At 40.5% G+C, this 23,372-nt stretch overlaps 1 protein-coding gene across 1 annotated transcript in view; it reads left to right on the top strand.

Moving 5' to 3' along the window:
* The window catches only part of ablim2 (actin binding LIM protein family, member 2), a 320,054-nt gene that overhangs the window by 67,806 nt on the left and 228,876 nt on the right, over window positions 1–23,372 (top strand). Inside the window, exon 2 of the mRNA XM_048604650.1 lies at window positions 3,086–3,229. Within this exon, the coding sequence (XP_048460607.1) occupies window positions 3,086–3,229 (144 nt within the window). The remainder of the gene's footprint in view (window positions 1–3,085; window positions 3,230–23,372) is intronic.

The following is a 23,372-nucleotide window of genomic DNA, read 5'->3' as shown; positions in this document are numbered from 1 at the left end:
ATTGTAAGGGCAAAATCAAGGCCCTTGTGGCATAGAAGATGATACTTTATGAGAATTGGGTACTTTTGGCAGATTTGTCAAATGGTAACTTGGTAAAAAACTGTGACAAAGGTGAAAACAGTGATACGTTGTCTGGCCATCTGTTACAACTGTGAAGCTACCTCAACATCTTGGGCCCTCCTCTCCTGAGACCATGCAAAAGCAGCTGAGGGAACGGGTGTAACTGATTCCTAAGGGTGAATTGAGTTGTGTTATGATGGACAGTCATGATATTACAAATTCTTTTTAAAAAACAAGCTACTTTGGAAGTTACCTTTTATAAACCATGAACTGAGTTTAAATACTGTTTACAAAATGGGTCACTTGACTATCTCATTTTGGATTCAGACTGGAACTACTTCCAAAGAGACAATAGAAGACATTCTCACACATATATGTGGAAGAAAGACAATTAAAAGTACAATGAGCAATTCACAATAAGATCCATCAATGTAATGGCTTCCTTACAAGCACACATATTTATGAATGAAATAGATAAGAATACGGGGAATGACAAGTTTGCAAATGATAGGACGATTAATTGGGTGAGGTGAGAGATCCTAGGTTTCAGAGAGAGATGGATGGATTGTTCAGATGGATAGATCAATGGCTGATTAAATTTAACCCTGATAAATGTGAGGTGATGCACTTTGTAAAAGGAATAAGACAAGGGATTACTCAACGGCAGGACACAAGAATCTCAGAGGAACGGAGACCTTGGGATGGTTGTCGACTGATCCCTGAATGTGGCAGGACAAGTTAATAGGATGGTTAAGAATGCATATGGGACTCTTGCTTTTATCAGTCATGGCATAGATTGTTAAGAGCAGGGAGGTTGGAGCTATACACAACTTTAGTTAGGCCACAGCTGGAATGCTATTTGCAACTCTGGTCACCAGACTATAGGAAAGATGTGATTGCACAGGAGAGGTTGCAGAGGTGATTCATCAGGATGGTGCCAGGGTTGAAGTATTTTAACTATGAAGAGAGGTTGGGTAGGCTAGGCTAGAGCAGAGAAGGCTGAGGAGGTGACCTGATTTAAGGTGGAGATGTTTGAGGAGAATGGACATGGTGGATAGAAAGCAGCTGTTCCCCTCAGTTGAAAGGTAAATAATGAAGGGGCATAGTTTTAAGGTGAAGAGCAGGAGATATAGAGGGTATTTGAAGAATAAGTTTTCACTTAGAGGATGGTGGACATGCACAGCTTGGGAGGGTCGTAGAGGGGGGATACCTAACAATCTTTAAGAAGTACGCAGCTGAGCACTTGAAATGCTGTAACATTCAAGGCTATGGGCCAAATGCTGGAAATGCTGGAAAGTGGAATTATTGTAGATAAGATGGCAAGGAGTCGGTCAGCTGAAGGGTCACGTTTGTGGTATCTGACACTGTGGCTATGACTGGATGACACACACCTTTGACCAATAAAGAGCTGAAGTTGGCCTCCCTGAACACTACTGGTGGTACCAAGACCTCAGACTAAGTGGGGTTACGTTATGTAGAACATGATATAGTATTTTGTTACTGATCACATGATACAGTAGCTATCTTTGCTTGCTTACCAAAAATGTTACAAAAGGTGAGGAAAGCCATGTGAAATCGGATGCATTGTGAGAGATGTACCTTGAAATGCCTTCAGAGAATGACAAGAGGAACAACTCTGGGAGAGAGAGAGACACACACAGAAACAACTAATGATCCCCTCTTATTACTTAGGCAATCGAAAAAGCCTTGCCTGTAAAATCAGAGAACAAACGTTCCTCTTTCTACCTTATGCTATCCACTTGAAAAGCTTTACCATCGCTGAATCCCGCTGTAAACATCCTGGGCATTACCATTGACCAGAAACTGAACTGGGCCAGCCAAATAACTACTGTAGCTATTTGAGCAAGTCAGAAACTGGGTGCCCTAAGGTAGAAAACTCACCTCCTGTTACTCCAAATCCTGTGCACCATCTACAAAACATAAGTCGGGGATGTGTTGGAATACTCTCCACTTGACTTGATGGATGCAGCACTAACTACACTCTGGAAACATAATACCATCCACGACAAAGCATCCCACTTGTTTGGTATAATGAAGTGTCCCTTCTTCAGAAGGGTCCCGACCCGAAACATCAACTTGCCTACTCCACTGATGCTGCCTGGCCTGCTGTGTTCCTCCAGCTCCACACTGTGTTATCTCTGACTCCAGCATCAGCAGTTCTTACTACCACTTGTTCACTGTCTGCAAGCACTGTGTTCAGCAGTGACGTACAGTAGCAGCAGTGTATACCATGTCCAAGATACTTTGCAGTAACTCATCAAGCCTCCCTCAACAGCACCTTCCAAACACATGACCTTTACCATCTAGAAGGTCAACGATAGTAGATGCATGGTAACACCACTACCTGCAACTTCCTGTCCAAACCACATACTATCCTGAATTGGAACTATATCACCATTCCTTCACTTGCTTGGTCAACATATTGGATCTCCCTTTCTAATAGTGTCCCTATGTTACGAAGAACTGAAACAGTCCAAAAAAGCAGTTTACAACTGCTTTCTCAAGGGTGTTTAGGATAGCTAACAAATACTGGCCAAGCCAGTAACAACCACATCCCATGAAAGAATAAGAAAAATGCTTACCTTTGAAATAAACCTCTGGAAATTCAACTTTGAAATGCACCAAAGCTGCTGAGACAATTCTGCAATTCCAAGATTTCTGTTCAGAAAAGTGCAGTACCTCATCTTTGAATTATTTGGCCTGCATTAAACAATAGCAATATCGTTCTTGTCTTCACCTGTATCATGTGTATGCAAAAGAACACTTAGCTTGTCTTGCAAAAATAGATTGCAGTGCTTGTTTTGTGATTGGTGATACTGCATGCCATTGCCTGTCCTACACTGAATTAATTTATCAGACTATATCGTCAAATTGGATGTATACGCTTGAGTGCTTTAAAATTTGTAATAAATATGGAGTTAGCAAGTGGGCTTATTACCCTCCCATTTTATAGTATTGTATCTGTGAGTATCAATTGCCTGATTTGTTTTTCTATTTTTTTCAGTGTCACAGCACATGGCCATGCACAATCCCTTGGGAAAGCTGTCAGGTGCTGCTGTCCTTTGCCATAAGTGTGGAAAACCATGTAAAGGAGAGGCCCTGAGGGTGCAGGACAAATTCTTCCACATCAATTGTTTCACTTGTAAAGGTAATTTTCTTCTTTGATTCAATGTACTTTCATATTGGATATACTTTTAACACTAGTTATTCAGATTATTTGAAAGTTTCTTTCCACCTGAACTAAATTAAAAATGTAGCGTAGTTCATGCTGACCTCTTGAAAGGAAATGGCAAGCAACTGGCTTTGCTAACACCAGCAGACATAGCTGTACTACTTAAAGCACTACTGGATTCTGCCTTCCTGTGCTTAAACTACTCACAATCCAGGATCATTGTGAAATGCAAAAATAACTTGGTCTTATCTCTACTACCTAATGTCCTTTTAAACCCCTCTCCACTTCCCCTTCCACTCCCACTTTGAATAATGTGTGCAAGAAGCTTATGGGCTTCTTTGTCACTTCAGTTGCGATCATCCAATCAGCAGCCTCTGTCACATCCCTCCCTCTTTTTCTGCAATTGCATGGCCAAACATGCCCTAAAGATTATAAAGATTACAATGTCATTGTCATTAAACTCATTGTTCTCTAGTTTCTCTCCTATCAACTCTCATGCTCTCACTGAGCTCACCTTGTCCAAGAGAACCTGCTCCCTTGACTCTATTTGCACTGAAATGCTGATCACCAGCTTTTCCCTCCTGGTGCCTATGTCAGTATTGTTAATAGTTCTGTCTTTATGTGATTTCAACAAACAGTCACTCCTTGACCCAACCCACTTTCCTCTCCAAATCCTTGAGCCTGCTCTCAGTTCCCAAATACGTTTCCTAAAACTGTATTCAAATCTTTGCAAACACATTTCCACTCCTGTCAGAGCACTGAAGCAACTGTTAGCAAAATTACAAATGACATCCTTTTGTATGGTTGGCCACACCATCCTCCTTCAATGTCTGCTCACTGTTGCCCAGCTAGATAGGATGTTAGGAACAAAAACAAAGTTGCTGGAAAATCTCAGTAGGCCTGGCAGCATCTGTGAAGGAAAAAACAGAATTAACGTTTCGGGTCCGGTGACCCTTCCTGTTCTGAGGAAGGATCACCGGATCAGAAACATTAACTCTGTTTTTTCCTTCACAGGCGCTGCCAGACCAACTGAGCTTTTCCAGCAACTTTGTTTTTGTTCCTGATTTACAGCATCCGCGGTACTTTCAGTTTTTATTTATGTAGGATGTTATTTTTATCTATCTAATGCAATCAGGTTATCACTTGCAATTACATTTCTTCTTGATCAACAACAGCTAATTTTGATATTTCTCAAGGATCCATCCTTGAACCCTCACCTTTTCTCACCTATAAACTGCCCTTCATTGGCATCATCCAAAAACATCAAAATTCATCTCTGGGTCATCACCACGCCATATTATTCCTCCACTGTTACTGAATTACCAGACAGTTTATTTGCGCAGAAATTTAGTCCATTTCAATATGCAGAAGACTAAAGCCATGTTTCTTCAGTCCTTGTTGCAAACTTGGTTCTTTAGATTTTGACTTCATTCCTCTCTATAGAAAATGGCTGAGACTAAATCAAATAAAAACCGAAAGATCTGCGGGTGCTGTATATCAGAAACAGAAACAGAAGCAGAAATTGCTGGAAAAGCTCAGCAGGTCCGGCAGCATCTGTGAAGAGAAATCAGAGTTAACGTTTCAGTTTTGAGGAAGGGTCACCAGACCCGAAACATTAATTCTGATTTCTCTTCACTGATGCTGCCGGACCTGCTGAGCTTATCCAGCAATTTCTGTTTCTGTTTCCGAGACTAAAAATCTTAGTGCCTTATTTGACCTCGAGATAAGCTTCAGATCACAGATTGTCTCTGTCAGGATGAACATTCATTTCCATCTTTGTAATATCGCATGACTTTGCCCGTGCTTCAGCTCATCTCTTGCTGAAAACTTCAGCAATGCTTTTGTTACTTCTAGACTTGAATAATGTAATGCATACCTGGCAGATCTCCCATATCCTACCCTCTGTAAACGTGAGATCAACCAAAAATCTATTGCCCAGGTCCTAACTCTCAGAATTATCTTTCATCCCTGTGCTCACTGATTTACTTTGGTGCCCAATTAAGCAATACCTTAAAATTCTCAGCCTTGCTTTCAAATCCCTGCCTTCCTTTTCCTACCTCCATAATCTCAACTAACTCTGCAACCCTTTATGACAATTTTAATCACTCCGCCATTGATGGCTACAACTTCAGTTGCTTAGGCCTAAAGCTCTGGAATTTTCTATGAACTTTTTTGCCTGAACAGATTGATTTCCTCAAGTAATCGTTCAAGTAGGAGAAACCAGCAAAATTGGTGAATGAGACATATAGGTCTGATTCATCTTGTAAACCTCAAAATGGACCTCCATTATGACCGGTACATTCACTTCCAGATATTACAACATTCTTTATTGGTTTTTGCCTCTGGATTAAAACTCTTTGACTATGCTTTCAATAACCTTAGTCATTGGTTAGCTCAGTTGGTTGGAAGGCTAGTCTGCAATGCAAAGTAAAACAGACTATGTGGGTTTAGTGTGAGGCTACCATGATGGACTCTTCTTCTCGACCTCTCCCCTCACCTGAGGAAATGAAGGAACAGAAAAATGAAAGTTCTGGAATAACTCAGCCAGTCTGGCAGCATCTCTGAGGAGAGAAACAGTTCATGTTTCAAGTCTGATATGACTCTTCCTCAGATAAGTCTGTTGTAAGGAAGTCATGTTGGATTTGAAACATGAACTGTTTCCCTTTTCACGGATGCTGCCAGACCTGCTGAGTTTCAGATTTTGTTTCAGATTTCCAAAACCCTTAATGTTTTGCTTTTTTTTTTAACCAAGATAAAGGGATTTGGTAGTGAGAAGAGAGGAAGAGAGCAGGTAGGGAAAGAGTGTTTGAAATATCCGCTTCCAGATATAAGGTTGGGAAACCAGCAGTACTGAAGAACCAGAGGAATGCAGGACACAGGCTGGGCTGAGTGGGATAGAGATTTCCCAAATGGTCCGAACTGATGTAATGTAGAGGTCTTGAAATTTATTTTCCTGAGTGAGCCCACTGGAGCAGGAAGAGAACAGTTTGCAGGGTTTTAGATTATTATTATGTTTATTAAAGGCAGAGATCTGGTGAGGGGTGTTTGAGAAATCAGTTGACTAATTAAAGTTGTTAATTATATTTCTGTTACTTTTGAACAGCTGTGAGGAGACAGCAGGGAGTTAGCTTGTAAAGTATCTTTTGTCTGAAATTATAAAGAGGAGGTATGGCTGCAAATTGCTTCCAGTTGCACATTGACATCCTGCAAAAAGGCTAGTGCCTGTTGTTAACATGTGCCTCACTGTCTTTTTATCAACACAACATTTGTTTGACATGAAAATTAGTTGAGGTGTTACACCTATTTATCTAACTACATAAGTATCAGAAATGTAAATTAAAGCATTAATGTTGTCTCGCTCAGTTATCAGAAATATGTTTTCCATTTTTCACTAGATTCACAATCAAGCTTCACCATGAACTCAAACTGAGGGTGGCATCCTGTGGAGGTGATCTGGGTCTTGGCTGTTGGCTGGACAGCCGAGACCATCACATTACCTCTTTCTGGGAAGACTCACCATGTCAGGTGTAACTCAGACATTTAACAGTGGATGGTAAATGTATAGGAAGAGTTTAGAGGGATATGGGCCAAATGTTGGTAAATGGGACTGTATCAGATTGGGAAGTCTGGTCGACGTGAATGAGTTGGACCGAAGAGTCTGTTTCTGTGCTGTACGGCTCTATGACTCTGTAACTGTTCAACTGTGTGGGCCTTCCTGGAATCATGGCCCCTAAGGACAGAATACCCATCAGTATAGTATTGCCTGCCAATCAGAGGCCAACTTAGAAGGTAGTGGCTGTTACTGGTACAATATTCCAACTGAGGCCTTGGATTGAGGAGGAATCCAAGCAAAGGTGATTGATAGCGGGGAAAGGGTCACAGTAGGGAGGGGAGGTGCATTGCCAAAGAGGAGTGCTGGTAAGGTAGAAAATGCTAGAAACACTGGGCTGGTCTGACAGCATCTCCAGGGAGAGATAACATTAAAGTTTAAGGTCATGACCTTTCATCAGAATTCATCTCAGAAAATTATGTAAATAATGCATAAATACTAAAATGAGTATAATTTGTATATTCTCAATAAATAAGATGAAAGAAAGACACATAGCTTCATAGTAACCAGATATCTGTATAAGTATTTAGGCATCATCTCAACCAGCTAGGAAAACCCCAGCAATACAATTTCTCAGGATGGAATGTCATGTAATGTCCCAGTCAATTGACATTATCTAAATTAATTACACAGTATTATGCAGTGTTTGGAATAATAACAAATGGTGGAGTCCTAGAAAAGACCCACGTGTTGCGAGAGGTGATTTTCAGTAGCTGTATTAAACAATTATCTTTCACCATTTAATCAAGCCAGGTTCCCTTTATGTTACTAAAATTTGTCATGTTTTTCTTTTCCCCTTTTATATTCCGACACTGAATCTCATATAATTGCTCTATTTCCTAAATATTCTCCTACATTTAAAAAAAAACACATATTTGGTCTACTTCAATTTACGTTATTATTGGATTATGATCTATAACTCGTTGGCCTTTATCCGTGAATTTAAGTAATCTTTTATAGGAATGACGTTCATGCATTCAATAGTGTATTATAGTACATTACTAATTTTTTGTCATAGTTGAAACAAAACCATGTTAAAATTTTTAATCAGGATAAAAATTGTCAGATCGGGTTAACTTTGAAATATTAACTCTATTTCTCTCCACAGATGCTGCCTCTCCTGAGTATTTACAGCGGTTTTTGTTTTTTATTTGTGTATTGTTGTTTTTGTTCTGTTGAAATTCTGTTGGTAGTATTTTCCAGCCTAGTGGAAGTGGGTTCTAACAAGAGTAGTCATGTATATCCATTGACCTTGATCTTGATGTTGTGATGCCAGAAAATGATATTATTGGACAAGTCAGATCCTGGACTGAAATCTAGCTTGATAGATCATTTTCTTTATTTCTAATGAGGTAATCTTTCATTAAAACACAGGTATACAATACTGCAGAACTGAATTTAGCAATAAAACAGGTTTGTTATGCAAACAAAAATAAGATAAATAGAATAAACCAGACTATTTACACATAACAAAAGTTGAATTTTGAAAAACACAGCAAGAGTACAGTCTCATTTATTCCAGCACCAACACTCTGCAGTACTCAACCTCCAGAGAGAATTCTTTTCTCTATCACACCTGAAGATTTTAATTAACTGTTTCTTTCAATTTCCAGTCTTGAGCCTCTTCCTTGGTTATTCAGACAACTGAGCTTAGAGGCACTCAACATCAAATAACCCTTTCAAGTTCTAACCTTACATTCTGTTCTGAACTTCCACACTAAAACACACTAGGGCAACCTATTTTCCTTTCAGTTCTAAACTAACTCCTTTCTCAAGGCTAAACTATTCACGGAGCAAGCTTAAACCAGAAATTCTGCTAACTGAAAACTAAACAATGGGTTTTTCATTTGAAAAAATCAATTCCTGATTCTTTTAACTGAAAGCTAGCTAATGCCCTTCATTGATTTCTCTGTCCACTTGTAAAACTCTCTGATACAGGTTAAAAAAATTCTTGGCTCCAGAAATATTGAGAAGTTAATCATTAAAACCCGTTATTCACATAGGCCAAATCCCACTGTTCAAATCCAAATTCTAAAATAAATGACATGAAATTGTACATTTATCACACAAATTACATCGCAGTTCTCAAAGTCATCTTACACTGTTAGGGCTTCTCCATGGAAAGTTCGAAGTTCAGCAGAACTTATTTTGGATCCGGCAGGAAAACAATTAAAAAGGCTGTTAAGTGCCTTTTCTTCTGAATTCCTGTTCCCATACTATGCAGGTTCCATGCAATGCTTGCATCTTGCCAACTTGAAAAAGACTAGAGTACAACAGGAAGTCACTATTGAACAAATCAGATCTAACATCAACAGTACAAAGGGTGAAATTGGCAAGGCTGCGGTCAGCCTAAGTGAAATACTTGTGCTGACAGGAGCACTGCTTTTAGCCTCACTCGCTGTTCTCACTGAGGATATTGTGCAACTTCTGTCAAGTACTTGGGATTCACTAGTCTCACCATATCACCCATGAGACTTCCCTGTAACATGAGAGATACATATCTTGAAGGTATTTGAATCTCTGAGGATGAGATGCCACATTCTGCAACTCAGCAGCGACTGTAACAGACAGCAAATCCAGCAGCTGCTGCAGCTACTTTCTCCACAGCAATATGAAGATGCAGAAAACAGGGGAAATGTACATAGGGTTGCATCTTGATGAAGGAAGTATGTTCAGTACAGGAGAAGTATTAGTTTCCTTCACATCTCTGAATAATAGTGACTACAAAGGTTCATACTTGTACTAGATAGTTAGTCTTCAGCCTCTTGGAAGAAGAAATCTGCCTGTTTCATGTGGTGGGATATGGCAATTGCCTCAAACCTCTACTCATGTATCATGACATAAAAGGTCACATGGGTATGGCAAGTCACTGTGTTGAAGGTATTTATCCAAGTATCCCACTTTTCAGAAAATAAATGAGCATGTGCTATTATTTGCAATTTATTCCACAGCTTGTATGGAATGAGCTGCCAGAGGAAGTGGTGGAGACTGGTACAATTACAATATTTAGCAGACATCTGGATGGGTATATGAATAAGAAGGGTTTAGAGGGATATGGGCCAAATGATGGCAAATGGGACTAGATTTATATAGGAAATCTGGTCAGCACAGATGAGTTGGACCGAAGGGTCTGTTTCCGTGCTGTACATGTCTGTGACCGAATGACTAAATAGTTTCCTTTATCAACTATCTATCAGTCAAGGACAGAATTTTTCTATATAATCTTCTCCAATTTAATTTGGCTAAATGAGATATTGCACAATAGTACAATCTTAAAGTGTTCATTTATTTTTGGTGGCTGTTCATTCTGTGTCTTCTACTTCCTGGAGTGATGTTGCTTCTATGGGAAGTGCTACTGTTGTAATTGTTGCTGTTGATGCCTTTCATATGTTGGGGAATTGTTGATTTCTGGGACCAACGATCATTCAGTTTCTAGTTCAATTGGCAAAATCAGAACTGTCTTAACAGCTGTCTGCTGTGAGGGTATAGCTTCTCCAGTTGCATGTAGATGTCCATGTTTGCAACTATATATCTGGCCATTCACTCTCACTGTGCACAATCAAGATGACAACTTGAATGTCTGTGAAGAAGTTATCAACTGACTTTTTCTCTAACTCTCAGCTCTGTAAAGATTTGGCAGAATTTTTGATATGGAATTTACCTTTCTGTCTTTTCACTTTGATCTTGCCACTCACATTGCTATTCCTCTAACAGCTAACTGAACAAAGTAGGCTGTATGCGTAGGACATTTGTCACTGGTCTAAATTACTTTCTATGGCTTCATTAGGTGTGCTATTCCATTTAAAGATTTCCTTGTACATATCGATGCTGGAACTAGTTGCTTGCTTTGATGATTCTTTCACTGCTACCTGAGCTTTTCCATTTGAATGGGGATAGTCTCTGTGTTTTTCCCTCATTGAGTGCCATTGTCACTAATCACGAGATCAGTAATGGCATGATGACTGAAGGTGTTTCACAATCACACTTTATTAGCTAGCCTAACTACCAGTAGTCTGAATAGTATTTGATTTTGACAAGGTAATCAGTTCGTGTGAGAGTGAAGAAGTCGACTTCACCTTTATCCTTGGTCTGTCTGGGATATCATGAGGTGTGAGTGGCTCCTTAGCTTGACGTTCATTTCAATCATTACAGTGAGCGATGTAGCCATTAATTTCATTTCTCATATTCGGTTAGTGAGCATTTCACTTGCCTTCCTCAGACTAGTGTCAATTCCTTGATAGAACATAGAACAGTACAGCACAGGAATGGGCCCTTTGGCCTACAATGCTGTGCCGAACATGACGCCAAATTAATCACTTCTGCCTGCACTTGGTCAATATCCCTCCATTCCTTACATATTCATGTGCTTATCTAAAAGTTCCTTAAATGCCCCTATTGTATCTGCCTCCATCACCACCCCTTCCAGACTCCTACCACTCTCCGTGTGAAAAAACTTGCCCTTCACATCTCCCTTGAACTTTCCCCTGTCACCTTACATTAGACATGGTATTAGACATTGCAACTCTGGGCAAAAAGATTCTGACTCTCAACCCTATCTATGCATCTCGTAATTTTATCAACTATAATTCTGTAGTTTGTGTGGCTGCACTTCACCACTTCTTTTTATCTTTAGGGATAATGACTGCAGTTCTTTTGTACAAGATGCCATCTGTGTGATCACTTCATCTCTGTGTGTCCATTATACTATGATGGCAGCTGCTATGTCCTTGATGATTTCATTACAACTTCATGGAGCATTTGAAGAGTTGAAGTTTGTTCTGTAGTTTACTCTGAGCAGGATGTTTATCAGTAAGCGTCCGTTTAGCAGTCTGTGGTTTGAAACTTGCAGTCGTTCATGCAATACTATCTGGTACCTAGTGGATTACAAGTCCAAACTTTTCACTTGTTTCAGCTGAGATGAAATGATCTTGCTTAGTGTCCACTATCTGGACGTGCAGGTCTTCTTTCTTCCTGTTGTATTGAACTCACAGCTTGGCTTCCCCTCTTGTGGGATGAGCACTGTTCCATTGCCAAGCTTCAATGTTACCTTTGGCTTCATTTCCTGGTCACCACCTGAAAAAACTTTGCAGAACTCATGATGTTGTATGTAGAACCAGTGTCTATCTAATGTTCACATTCACTTGATGCTCACCTTTTATTGACATATTTGAGATAACAAAGTATTTTTGACCTTGACATGACAACTTGTTCCAAGGTGTAAAATGATTTGTCAGAATCATGTCTGACATGCCCCAGCAATCATGTTTGTCAGTTTGCTTTTCTTCTTTCTAGCAAAGCACTTATGTACAAAGTGGCTGAGCTCCTTGCAATTAAAAGACTCTTCTCCTCACTGATTTCATGTTTCCTTTACCACTTCTCTTATCCCCCACAGTATTTGTATCCTGTCCTTTAGCTTTAGTTTTTTTCTACTTGTCCTTCTGTAAATTGTCTGTCTTTTTCTTCACTGACTTGTGCTTGAAATGCTTTGACTGTCCCATAGCATAGTGAAAAATTTTGTCAGTTCTTGCTATTACTCTTCAGCTGAATATTAGCCATGTCAGATCACAGCACTTTGCAGAAGCTTGAATGAAACTGGGTTTCTCTTTTCTCAGCAGATGTGGTCTCACAGCACAGTGTTCCTAAGACTAGTCTTATCTCTCAGATCATCCTTCAGTTGCCCAAATCTTCAGGTTTCAAGTCAATATCATACTACAGTCATGTACACATCAATACTTTCCCTCTCTTCCTGATCTTAACCTAGGCCTGAAGTTTCACAATGACTGAGAGCCTTTTTGTTGTTTCAAAAATGGCACAACACTGAAATCTGGAATTTCTGCCCCCACACAAAAACTCTGTCATTTTTATAGTGGGGTAAGGGAGGCAGATTCCAAATTGTACATGCATGGTCCACAGATTTAGCTATCCGTAAAAAAAAAAATTAGTGGCTACTTCTGGCCATGTCTGATTTGCCTTACTTTACAATACATGGGTCAAAAGTTGTCACATTCTAAATTTCTTTTCATCTTTCTTGGAGCAAATACTTGAAAATTCAAAGATGTAATGACTTGTTGAATACTTAATGCATGTTTATAACCATGGCGAAAATATTCTTTACTTGCTTTTTCACAACAACCATAGGCCACTCAATCCTGGCTACACATTGCTGGCACCGTGTTCCATTGATGGGTAAAATGGTTGCTGTCTAAAGTTTTATTTATATCACTTGGATATGTCAAGTCACAATGCAAACTCTACCTGGGCGTCATTGGTGGCTAGCCAATACCTGGTATGGTCAAAGTAGCCCTTCAATACCAATCTGCAGCAGTCTCCTGGATGCTGGTGATGTGCTGAAAGCTGCAGAGAGGACTTTACCCAGCATGAGGGAAAAGTGGGGAACACCCAACATTCTTGGAGGAAGAAAAAGAAAGGTTGAATTGTACTGTGGAGCAGGAATATCCCAAAGCATCAATGCATGACCCATGGGTATGAAACCCTCATCCAGACATACTTCAGCTGATTACAGTGTGTGCAACATTGCAGTCATGTCATCCTGATGTCCTGTTGCAGTAGTTACAGCTGTAGCCACTGACACCTCGCAAACAGGTTGTCTTATTGAAAAAGCTGTCCATCTAAGACATTTAGAGGCTTTCGTTGCCTTCCATGGAAGTCTTGTTGCTCCATGGTTTCACTTACCCATGGTCAATGCACAATGAAACATAAATGAATCCATTGCATTCATCAGGTCAAAAACAATCGTGCCTTCATTGAAATAAACCTCATGCATGTGATGTTAACATTAGAAGAGACAACCAAGTGATTCTTTTTGTGCAACTAAGGCTTTTGCTGCATTCTGTCTTTCTCTTACTTGTGATTTCAAGATGGTGGAGGCTCCCGGTCCATCTGCTCCTTCTTGCATGACCGATGGTATCCTTCTTTCTTTTTATTACTTTTATTTTCTTCATTTAGCTTTTGAATCAAATTCACCTTCCTGTGGCTGCAGTGGAGGAGAGACATTGTGGGGAGCTGTTGAGCAGCGGATCTGGTCCAATCCTCGTGACCATGGTAGTCACGGCTTGAACAACTGTTCTGGCATTGGTGGATTGGGGTCGGTTCTTTTCCTTTGGTGTTTCGATGATGCATGCAACAGCGGCAGAATGAATGATCTCTCGAGTGAATGGTACTTCAGTCCTTGGGAGTTAATTTGGAAGGTTAGTTGGTCCTTGGAAGTTGAGAATGGCCCCGATCCTCACAAGTTGGGATAGTCTCCTGGCCCTGGCGGTGGTTGGAATATTGGCAGCAATGAGGCGGTTTTGACAGAGGCAACATTCTAGGTCTGGTCAACAATGGTGGGGGCTACTTCAGCATGCTTCCTTCTTGGTGTTGTGGCCTCAGGGAATATTTTGGCAGCTGCGGAGTAAGGCAACATTCCATAGCTGTTAGGAAATCAAGAAGCCATGCATGGAACCAAGAAATGAAATTTCTCCTAACTTTGATGGGTTCCACACCCCAAGAACATTAGCCATGGACATTTCATGTGACAAAACCCGAGAATGAACAGGCTATCTCCAGCTCTGCTGAAGCCACAGCAAACACACCATGTAATAATAATAATAATTTATTGTTATATCTATTTATGAAACTGCAGTAAAATGTGTAAGTCATCTTACACCAGCGCAGTTTTAATTACATAGATTATAAAAAGAAATAAATCATACAAAGACTGCCCACCTGCCTCTGTGCAGGGGCAGGACATAATGAATCAAGACCAAGACCTCATTTGGCTGACTTTGAGCATATCATTCAGCTATCAAAGTGATTGTGTGACAGTGCTTTGCAAATTCTCCACCGTTGTGTGCAGGCCATTGTCTTATGTCTATACGCAATTATTCACCTGCGATATTCTCTAATAGTTTGTTCACTCTGTATAGGTGATTATATGTTTAGTGCCTGAGAAAAGTGTTTACATCTCCCTTTGATATTCCACAGTTCAATGAAGAGTGCAGGAGGGCATACCAGAAGCAGCACGAGGCATACCTAAAAATAAGGCACCAACCTGGTGAAGGTACCAAACATGACTTCTTGCATGCCAAAAAGCATAAGAAGCGAGTGATAGATAGAGCTAAGTGATCCCACAACCAACTGATCAGATCTAAACTCTGCATTCCTACCACATCCAGTCATGAATGGTGGTGGATAATTAAACTACTCTCTAGGAGGAGAATCCACAAGTATCTTCATCCTCAATGATGGAAGAGCCCAACACATCAGTGCAAAAGATAAGGCTGAAACATTTGCAGCAATCTTCAGCCAAGTGCCAAGTGGATGATCCATCTCAGTCTCCTGCAGTGTGTTCCCAGCATTAGAGATGCCAGTCTTCAGCCAATTCAATTTACTCCAGGTGATATCAAGAAACAGTTGGAAGCAAAAGCTATGGGGCTTGACAACATTCCGGTAATTGTATTGAAGGCTTGTGCTCCAGAACTTGCTACTCCCCTTGCTAAGCTGTTCCAGTACAGTTACAACACTGAAAATTTACCTGACAATGTGGAAAATAGCCCAGGAATGTCATGTACACAAAATACAGGACAAATCCAACGCAGTCAATTATCACCCAATCAGTCTGCTTTCAGTACTCGGTAAAGTGATGGAAGGTGTAATCAACAGTGCTATCAAGCAGTATCTGCTCACTGATGCCCGGTTTGGGTTCCATCAGGGCACTCAGCTCCTGAACTCATTAGAGTCTTTGTTCAAACATGGACAAAAGCACTGAATTCCAGAAGTGAGGGGAGAGTGACAGCCTTAGCATCAAGGCTGCATTTAACCAAGTGTGCCATCTGTGACAGTGCTGCCACTTTAAGAGGTTATTTTGTCCTGGTTTTATTTTTGAAGAGAGGTTGTAAGGCAAAGCTACTGAGCTAGCTAGTTAAGATCACTTGTGTAAACAGCTTGAGAGGCTCTGGGTGTTTTTTTAAACAGCCTGAATGGGTGTGGCCGGCTCTCTCAGATTAGGATTTCTGGGTTTTGGTTTCTCAGTACCATCAGAAGCCATCAGGGTCTCAACAGAGTTGGAAGCTTCAGTAAATGCCTCCTGGCTGCTCCTCTCTCTGTATTTGCTCTTGATGTTTTTTTTCCCTCTTGGATGGGAGAACTGCAAGTGAGAGTCTGCGTCTGAATTTGCCTTTTTTGCCGAGGGGTGTGTTTATGGGTTGTTACGATATTGGAACGGATAATTGGTAATAGTTACAGCATCTATTATTCTGCTAAGTTTCCAATGGAGTAGCTTTTCTAAATTTCTCTTTCTTTGGTTGTATTTTAACTACAGTGTTTAAATACATTGTTTTGCTTAATGTTGAGTGGTTTGACCAGTCGCATTGCATCTGGAACAGCCACTTTACATTTGCTTTTAAAATAAGAAAAAGTTAGGGTCTAGGCTACCTTCTTAAAATATTTTGAGGGGTTCTGGTCTGGTCCGCAACATATCAAGGAGCACTAGCAAAACTGGAATCAATGGGCAAACTCTCCACTGGCTGGAGTCATACCTGGTACAAAGGAAGATGGTTATGGTTGTTGGAGGTCAGTTATCCCAGTTCCAGGACATCTCTGCAGGAGTTCCCCAGGGTAGTGTCCTAGGCCCAACCATCTTCAGCTGCTTCATCAACAACCTTCCCTCTATCATAAGGTCAGAAATAGGGGTGTTTGCGACAATGGCAGATTGTTCAGCATCATTCATGATTCCTCAAATACTGAAGTAGTCCACATGCAACAAGATCTGGACAATATTTGGGCTTGGGCTACCAAGTGGCAATTAACATTTTCACCACACAAATGCCAGGTAATGGCCATCTCTAATCACTGCTCCTTGCCATTTGATGGTGTTACCATCACTGAATCTCCCACTGTCAATATCCTTGGGGTGTCACCATTGACCAGAAGCTCAGCTGGACTCTCTATATAAATACAGTGGCTACAAGAGCAGGTCAGAGGCTAGGAATGCTGCAGTGAGTAACTCACATCCTTACTCCTCAAAGCCTGTCCACCATCTACAAGGTACAAGCCAGGAGTGTGATGGAATACTCCCCACTTGCCTGGATGTGTGCAGCTCCAACAACACGCAAGAAGCTTGACACCAGATAGGACAAAGCAGCCTGCTTGATTGGCACCACATCCACAAGGGTTCACTTCACCAGTGATGCACAGTAGCAGCAGTGTGTACTGTCTACAAAATGCACTTCAGATATTCCACCAAAGGTCCTTAGACATCTCCTTCCAAACCCATGACCATTTTGATCTAGAAGGACAAGGGCAGCAGATTCATGGGAACGCCACCACCTGCAATTTCCCCTCCAAGCCACTCACCATTCTGACTTGGAAATATTTTGCAGTTCTTTCACTAATGCTAGGTCAAAATCTGGGAATTTCCTCCTTAAGGGCATTATGGGTCTGACTATAATATGACCATATGATATTGGAGCAGAATATGCCCATTGAGTCTGCTTCACCATTTGATCTTGGCTGATATGTTTCTCAACTCCATTCTCCTGTCTTCTCCCCATAACCCTTGATCCGTTACTGATCAAGAACCTATCCCTGTCTCAAATACACTAAATGACTTGGCTTCCACAGCCCTCTCCTCTGTAACAATCAGTTTCATAGATTAACCACACTCTGGTGGAAGAAATTCCTCCTGTTCTCATTTCTAAAACATTGGTCCATCACTCTGAGGCTGTATCCTTGGGTCCTAATCTCTCCACTAGACAAATGGAAATGTCTTCTCCACATCCACTCTTCAGTTGATGGCTGTCTGTCTCCCAGATCAGGGCCAGCAGTTATGCAGACTGTGTGCTCCGTTATCACAAATCTGTGTTATCCATTGTGTTTCTGTTGTCCACTTTGTGGGGAGTTGGCTTCCTGATAGTTTAGAGTAGGTTTAAATATGTTTTGATTAAGTGGAATGTCGAGTATTTCTGTGAATGTATATTAATTGAAGTTGAATGACTTGGTACCTCTGAAGAGTCCAAGATGTCTGAAGTTGTTGTCTTAGGTCTGGTTCATTGTTCCTATGGGATTGAAGCGTGAATAGGATTTCTAATTGAATCATGGTTCCAGACAACTATCCCCATGATTGTGCATTTCAGTGCATTTCCCAGCTCTCAAATCCAGGGTTTTGGTCCAGCATTCTAAATGAAAGGGATTTTTGCTGTTTCCTACAAAATGCTATCCTGGTTCTTGAACTATTAACATTGAGTTGGAGTGGAAATTAGTTGTGCAAAATGAATATTTTTCTCTAAAAATAATCTTTTTTCTGTTTGACCACAAATATCCCAACCTGAAATGTTTGGCATCAAACAAAAAGAAAATAAAGAATGCGGATGCTAGAAATCAGAAACAAAAGCAGAAACTGCTGGATAAATTCAGCAGGTCTGGCAGCATCAGTGGAGAGAAAGCAGAATTAACGTTTCAGGTTCAGGTCTGAAGAAGGGTCACTGAACCCGAAACGTTAACTCTGCTTTCTCTCCACAGATGCTGCCAGACCTGCTGAAATTTTCCAGCAATTTCTGTTATTGTTTCTGAGGTGCTTGGGTGTAATTGTAAAATGTGATTCCAACATTCTTGTTAACATTCCAAAGAATGACAGGAACTTTGAGATCATGAAACAATTCAGAGCAGCTAGAAAATATGTTTGATGAATTTCCATAGCTGCATCACAACATTAAAACTGGCTGACAGTATCATATTACTTGATGCTATAATCAGTTTGCAAGAACTAAGTAACTTTCCAGAATCAAATGAGAAACATATATTTGTATATAGACTATGGAGGGTAAAGTTGTTGAAGTATTTACTTTTCACTTCAAACAGAGTATGTCGAATACGTGAAGGATTTGGATGGGCTTGTCATTTTGGAGACTTCAGTTTGTTCATATCTAGTAAGGGCACATTGGATGAAAGCCTCTTTATTTTCACTACTCAACTGTTCGAAGTAATAAGTGATAAAAGTTTAAGAATTTGTATTTGATTTTTCCCTTTTCAGGGTGTGGCAGATGTTTTGAAGCATTAATTTTACAGTATCAACTTGGGCAGAGGTTTCTAGTCATTAATTTATTTTATCTATAAATGAAGTGGAAATCAGCAATAGATGCTTTGGTTCTACCCTCTGTATATGTTTCCAATATAGATGTTGTCCTTCAATGACTCCTTACGGAATTGCATGTCCTTTTATTTTAGTCAGCAGTTTTGACAAAAAAAAATACTTTTTATTCAAATTAAAAACATAGGAACTAAAAGCAGGAGTAGACAATTCATCCTTTCAAGTTTGCTCCATCATTCTTTATGATCATGGCTAATCCTCTATTCTGAATGCCACAATCCTATTTTCTCCCCATACCCCTTGACGCCTTTAATATCTATAAAATTTCAATCTCTTTCTTGAATATAGTCATTGTCCTGGCCTCCACAGCCTTTTGTGGTAGTGAATTCCACAGGCTCAATACTCTTTAAGTGAAGAATTCCTTCCAAATCTCAATCCTAAGTGACCTACTTCATATCCTGAATCTGTGTCTCCTGATTCTAGATTCTGCAACACAGGAACACATCCTCCCTGCATCGAGTATGTCCATTCCCATTAGAACTTTATACGTTTCAATCAGAAATCCCCTCATCTTCCTGGACTGTAGTAAATACAGGCATAGGTACGCCAATCCCTGATTGTACGTCAGTCCTGCCATCCCATTTACTCATCTCAATCCTCACAGATAAGAAGAACCACCAATTTGACTGGGACAACACCAAAATCCTGGGACAAGCTAAGCAGGGACAGGTACAGGAATTCCTAGAAGCCTGGTACTCGACGAAGAAAGCCATCAATAAACACATAGAACTCGACCCCATATACACTCCACTACGAAGGAAAACCGGAAGTGAGGCAATCCAGCTCAACAGACTCCAGAGTTTAAAAACCAGGCAGGAAAACACCCTGATGCTTCATTGGAGGCTGCACTGAGGATGTTACCCAGCAGGGTAATGAAACGTCTGCGGAACAACAAACCAGCTCAGCGAGCCAACCGACCTCAACACCCACAACCCGAGCTACAAATCTACTCCAAAATCTTAAATCCCATTTGTATTCCTTGATTGGCCCTATTCCTCCTTTTACCACCTTTTTATTATTATACAACATTAGAAGACTTTGGGTCACCGCTTTATGTTGGCTGTCAGTCTTTTTCCATAATTCCTCTTTGTTTTTCTTATTTACTTTTTCATCTCCCCTCTGAACTTTTGATATTCTTCTTGGATTTCAATTTTATTTTCTACCTGACACTTGTTATAAGCACATATTTTCTTACTTATCTTAATTTCTATCTCCTTTGTTATCCAGAGAGCTCTGGACTTGTTTGTTCCGTTTTTCTCATTTGAGGAAATGCACCTTGACTGTACCCAAACCATCTTTTCTTTGCATGTAGCCTATTATTGCTGCTGTTTTTCCTGCCAACTTCTTGTTCCAGTCAATCTTGCTCAGCTCTGTTCTTTTTGCATTGAAACTACTCATGGTCAATTGATTTTTCTCACTCTGGATTGTTGTATGTCATTCTCCTCCACCAACCTGAACTTTACTGTATAAAGATCACTGTCTCCTAAATGTACCCTAGCTGACACTTAATTCACTTGGTGCTTCTCATTTCTAAGGACCACATCCAACAAGGAATGAAGAATGCCTCCTTCCTTGTCGGACTGGACAGAAACTGCTGTGGAAATCTCTCCTGCATGCAATCCAAGAACACTTCCTCCTTGCTGCACTGTACACAACAAATATCCCAGTCTATGTTTGGGTTATTGAAGTGTACCATTATAACTACACAATAACATTGGCATCCCTCTGTAAGTTCCCTGCAAATTTGTACTTTTACATCCTTTCCACTATTTGATGGTCCATTGACTATCCCTAGCAACGTAATTGTATATAATTCTCTGCACTTATGTCTAAAAGCAAAGCTTGTACTTTTTTTAACATTACAAATTAACACACTATTTACTGCAGATACTGGAAATATGAAATAAAAATTGTGATGGAGAACCTCAGTAGGGCAGGCAAAGTCTGTGGAGAGAGAAAAACAGTTTCAAATTCTTCAGATCTTGTTCAAAGTGATTCAAGCTCAGCCAGGCAAAGAAGGGTGGTCATTGATGGGAACTGTTCAGGTCTGTTTTGAAGGAAGAAGCGGAGAGCCATCAGACCACCCTGATAGGGGAATGGATGTGTAGATGGATTAAAGATGGTGAAGAGGAGATGGCAAGGGCCAGAAAACTGGAAATTGTGGAACTGATGTAAAGCATCAGAAGAATTCTGAATGTCAATGGGAAGAGACTGAACAAAGCGGGGAAAAAATAGAGTCAAGATGGGAAAAAAATTCAGTGGGGAGGAATGGGCTGTTACAAAGAGTCTGCCAGGGCAATCCAGTTTGTAGATTTTTGGAAGGAGGTAGAAGCAGACTGTGCTAGATTGGCGGACTGAGGTGGGGAGTGGTGGAGGGGTAATCTCCAGAGGAGATGTCCTGGAAATAAAAGTTTGCTGTTCAGTGGTAGGGTCATGGTCCAGGGGTAATGTCTGTGAGGTGGCCCTCAGCCTCTGCAAGGTAGAGGTCGACATCCCGGACAAAAACAGGACCATTCTTATCAACTGGTTCCATAGCAAGAGTCAGATGTAGACCTGAGAGAACGGAGTGGAACAAGTGGAAGGCAGGTTTGAATGGGACGAAGCATGTAGAGAATAGTCGATATTGCACTGGCAGACCTCAATGAAGGGATTGAGTGCAAGTGAAAGGACAGAGGGAGGGTTCCTAGTGAAGTGGGAGTGGTGGGATGGGTGAAAGGGTCTTTATGGCGGGGAGAGGACTCCTATCTAAAGAACTGGGCACAGCGCTGAGTTCATCTTCATGTTATGCACGTAATTCATTGAGGGGGGCCTAAGGGTTAATCCTTTGCTGAGCACAGATCATTCAGCATCAGAGGGGGCGAAGGTCAAAGAGTGTCGGGAATAGACAGGAAGAAGTGGAATCAGATGAAGGGATGGAGTTGGAGGGAAGAGGGGTGGGAGGTTGGAAATAAAGAATCTCGTGGGGTGTCAGTGCTTGAGAGATTTTGGAGCTCGCGTTCCTTAACACCTGAAAGGAAGAGAAATGTTTGTTTTTATTGTTAAAGCATCAAATAAGATGAAAAATGAAGCGGGACTGCAACAGGTTTGAGATAGTGTAAAGTGATGCTGATGGAGAGAGAGGTCAAGAGTCTGCACATGATGGCCCTTGCAGTGGATGTGGTGAGAGCAGCTGTTGGAGTGTTGTATACCTTAAAGGTGCCTGTAATCCTGGGTGGATTCAAAATGTGAAGGATGTAACTTCACTTGAAATCCATGTTAAGATGGAGCTGGAGACAGTCACTGAGGAAGGAGATATGGCTGTCAAAGGAAATTTTGGCAGACACTTTATCAGACACTAAGAGAGAAATTGAAAACAATGAAAGTGAACAAACTGAAAGATTAAAACAGATTGCTGAATGCTAAGCACCATTACATACTGCCGAAATGGCCATTCACTATGTGTAGGCCCAGATGATGAACATGAGAAGCCTATCTTACCCCCCCAGAAAAGTTGGGGAACATAACAGATGGGGAAACTGTTGACTGCTTCTGAAGAACAGAAACACGTGTACACACTCTAGAATTCTAACAGAAAGGGAACATTAGCTGACGTCCTCTGTGGGGAACTTGAAGCAAAGTGTGCAACTCACTAACCATCTATCTCCTAATTTATCACAGACCAAATATAGAACTGGACTGGTTTTGTAGCTTATTCCTACAGTGGGAAATATTGTTACTTGTAATCCAACAATTATGATAAACATATTGAATTCTGATATTCAATTGCATTAGAATGATTTCATCATATTCAGCTATTCAATGTGCAATGACAGATGGGAGAAACAGATTGGTCATGACTGTCATGAGGACTTATTTAAAAATAGCAAGGTAAAGTTTGTTCCAAATAACTCAGGATTGCTTCCCCCAAGGGGAATTAGTTGCATAACATTGATGATCTCAGTAACCTGATCTAACTAATCTACCAGGAGCAGTAGTTCAGTGGCTAGAATCTATAATACTATTACCATTCAAGACAAAACAGATATCTGTGTCACTGCAATCTGCTGGCGAGACGATAAATTACTCTGAATAACAATACATCAGAAATCGCTTTCACCATGATATCACTGTACCATGGCTGGGATCCAGAAACAATGAAACAACTCATGTTAACTGAATCAAGTGTAAACCTTAATTTTCCGTAAACTCTTCCTGATTAACTTTACTCCTGGATTCAGATTCGTTTAGAACATCTGTCGCTGATGGAATTTAAAAAAAATAGATCAATATTGGAAAATTTCAACCTGCAGTTTCCATAAAAGCTGTTGATAAAAATATGCCTTACTCTGGGAGTCATGAGAAGCACTTGGCATAATGAGGAA

This window comes from Rhincodon typus, chromosome 1 (genome assembly GCF_021869965.1).
Source record: "Rhincodon typus isolate 14 chromosome 1, sRhiTyp1.1, whole genome shotgun sequence".
Lineage (NCBI taxonomy): Eukaryota > Metazoa > Chordata > Chondrichthyes > Orectolobiformes > Rhincodontidae > Rhincodon > Rhincodon typus.
Note: the sequence above shows the minus strand (reverse complement) of the source record. Positions and strands in the feature narration are given on the sequence as shown.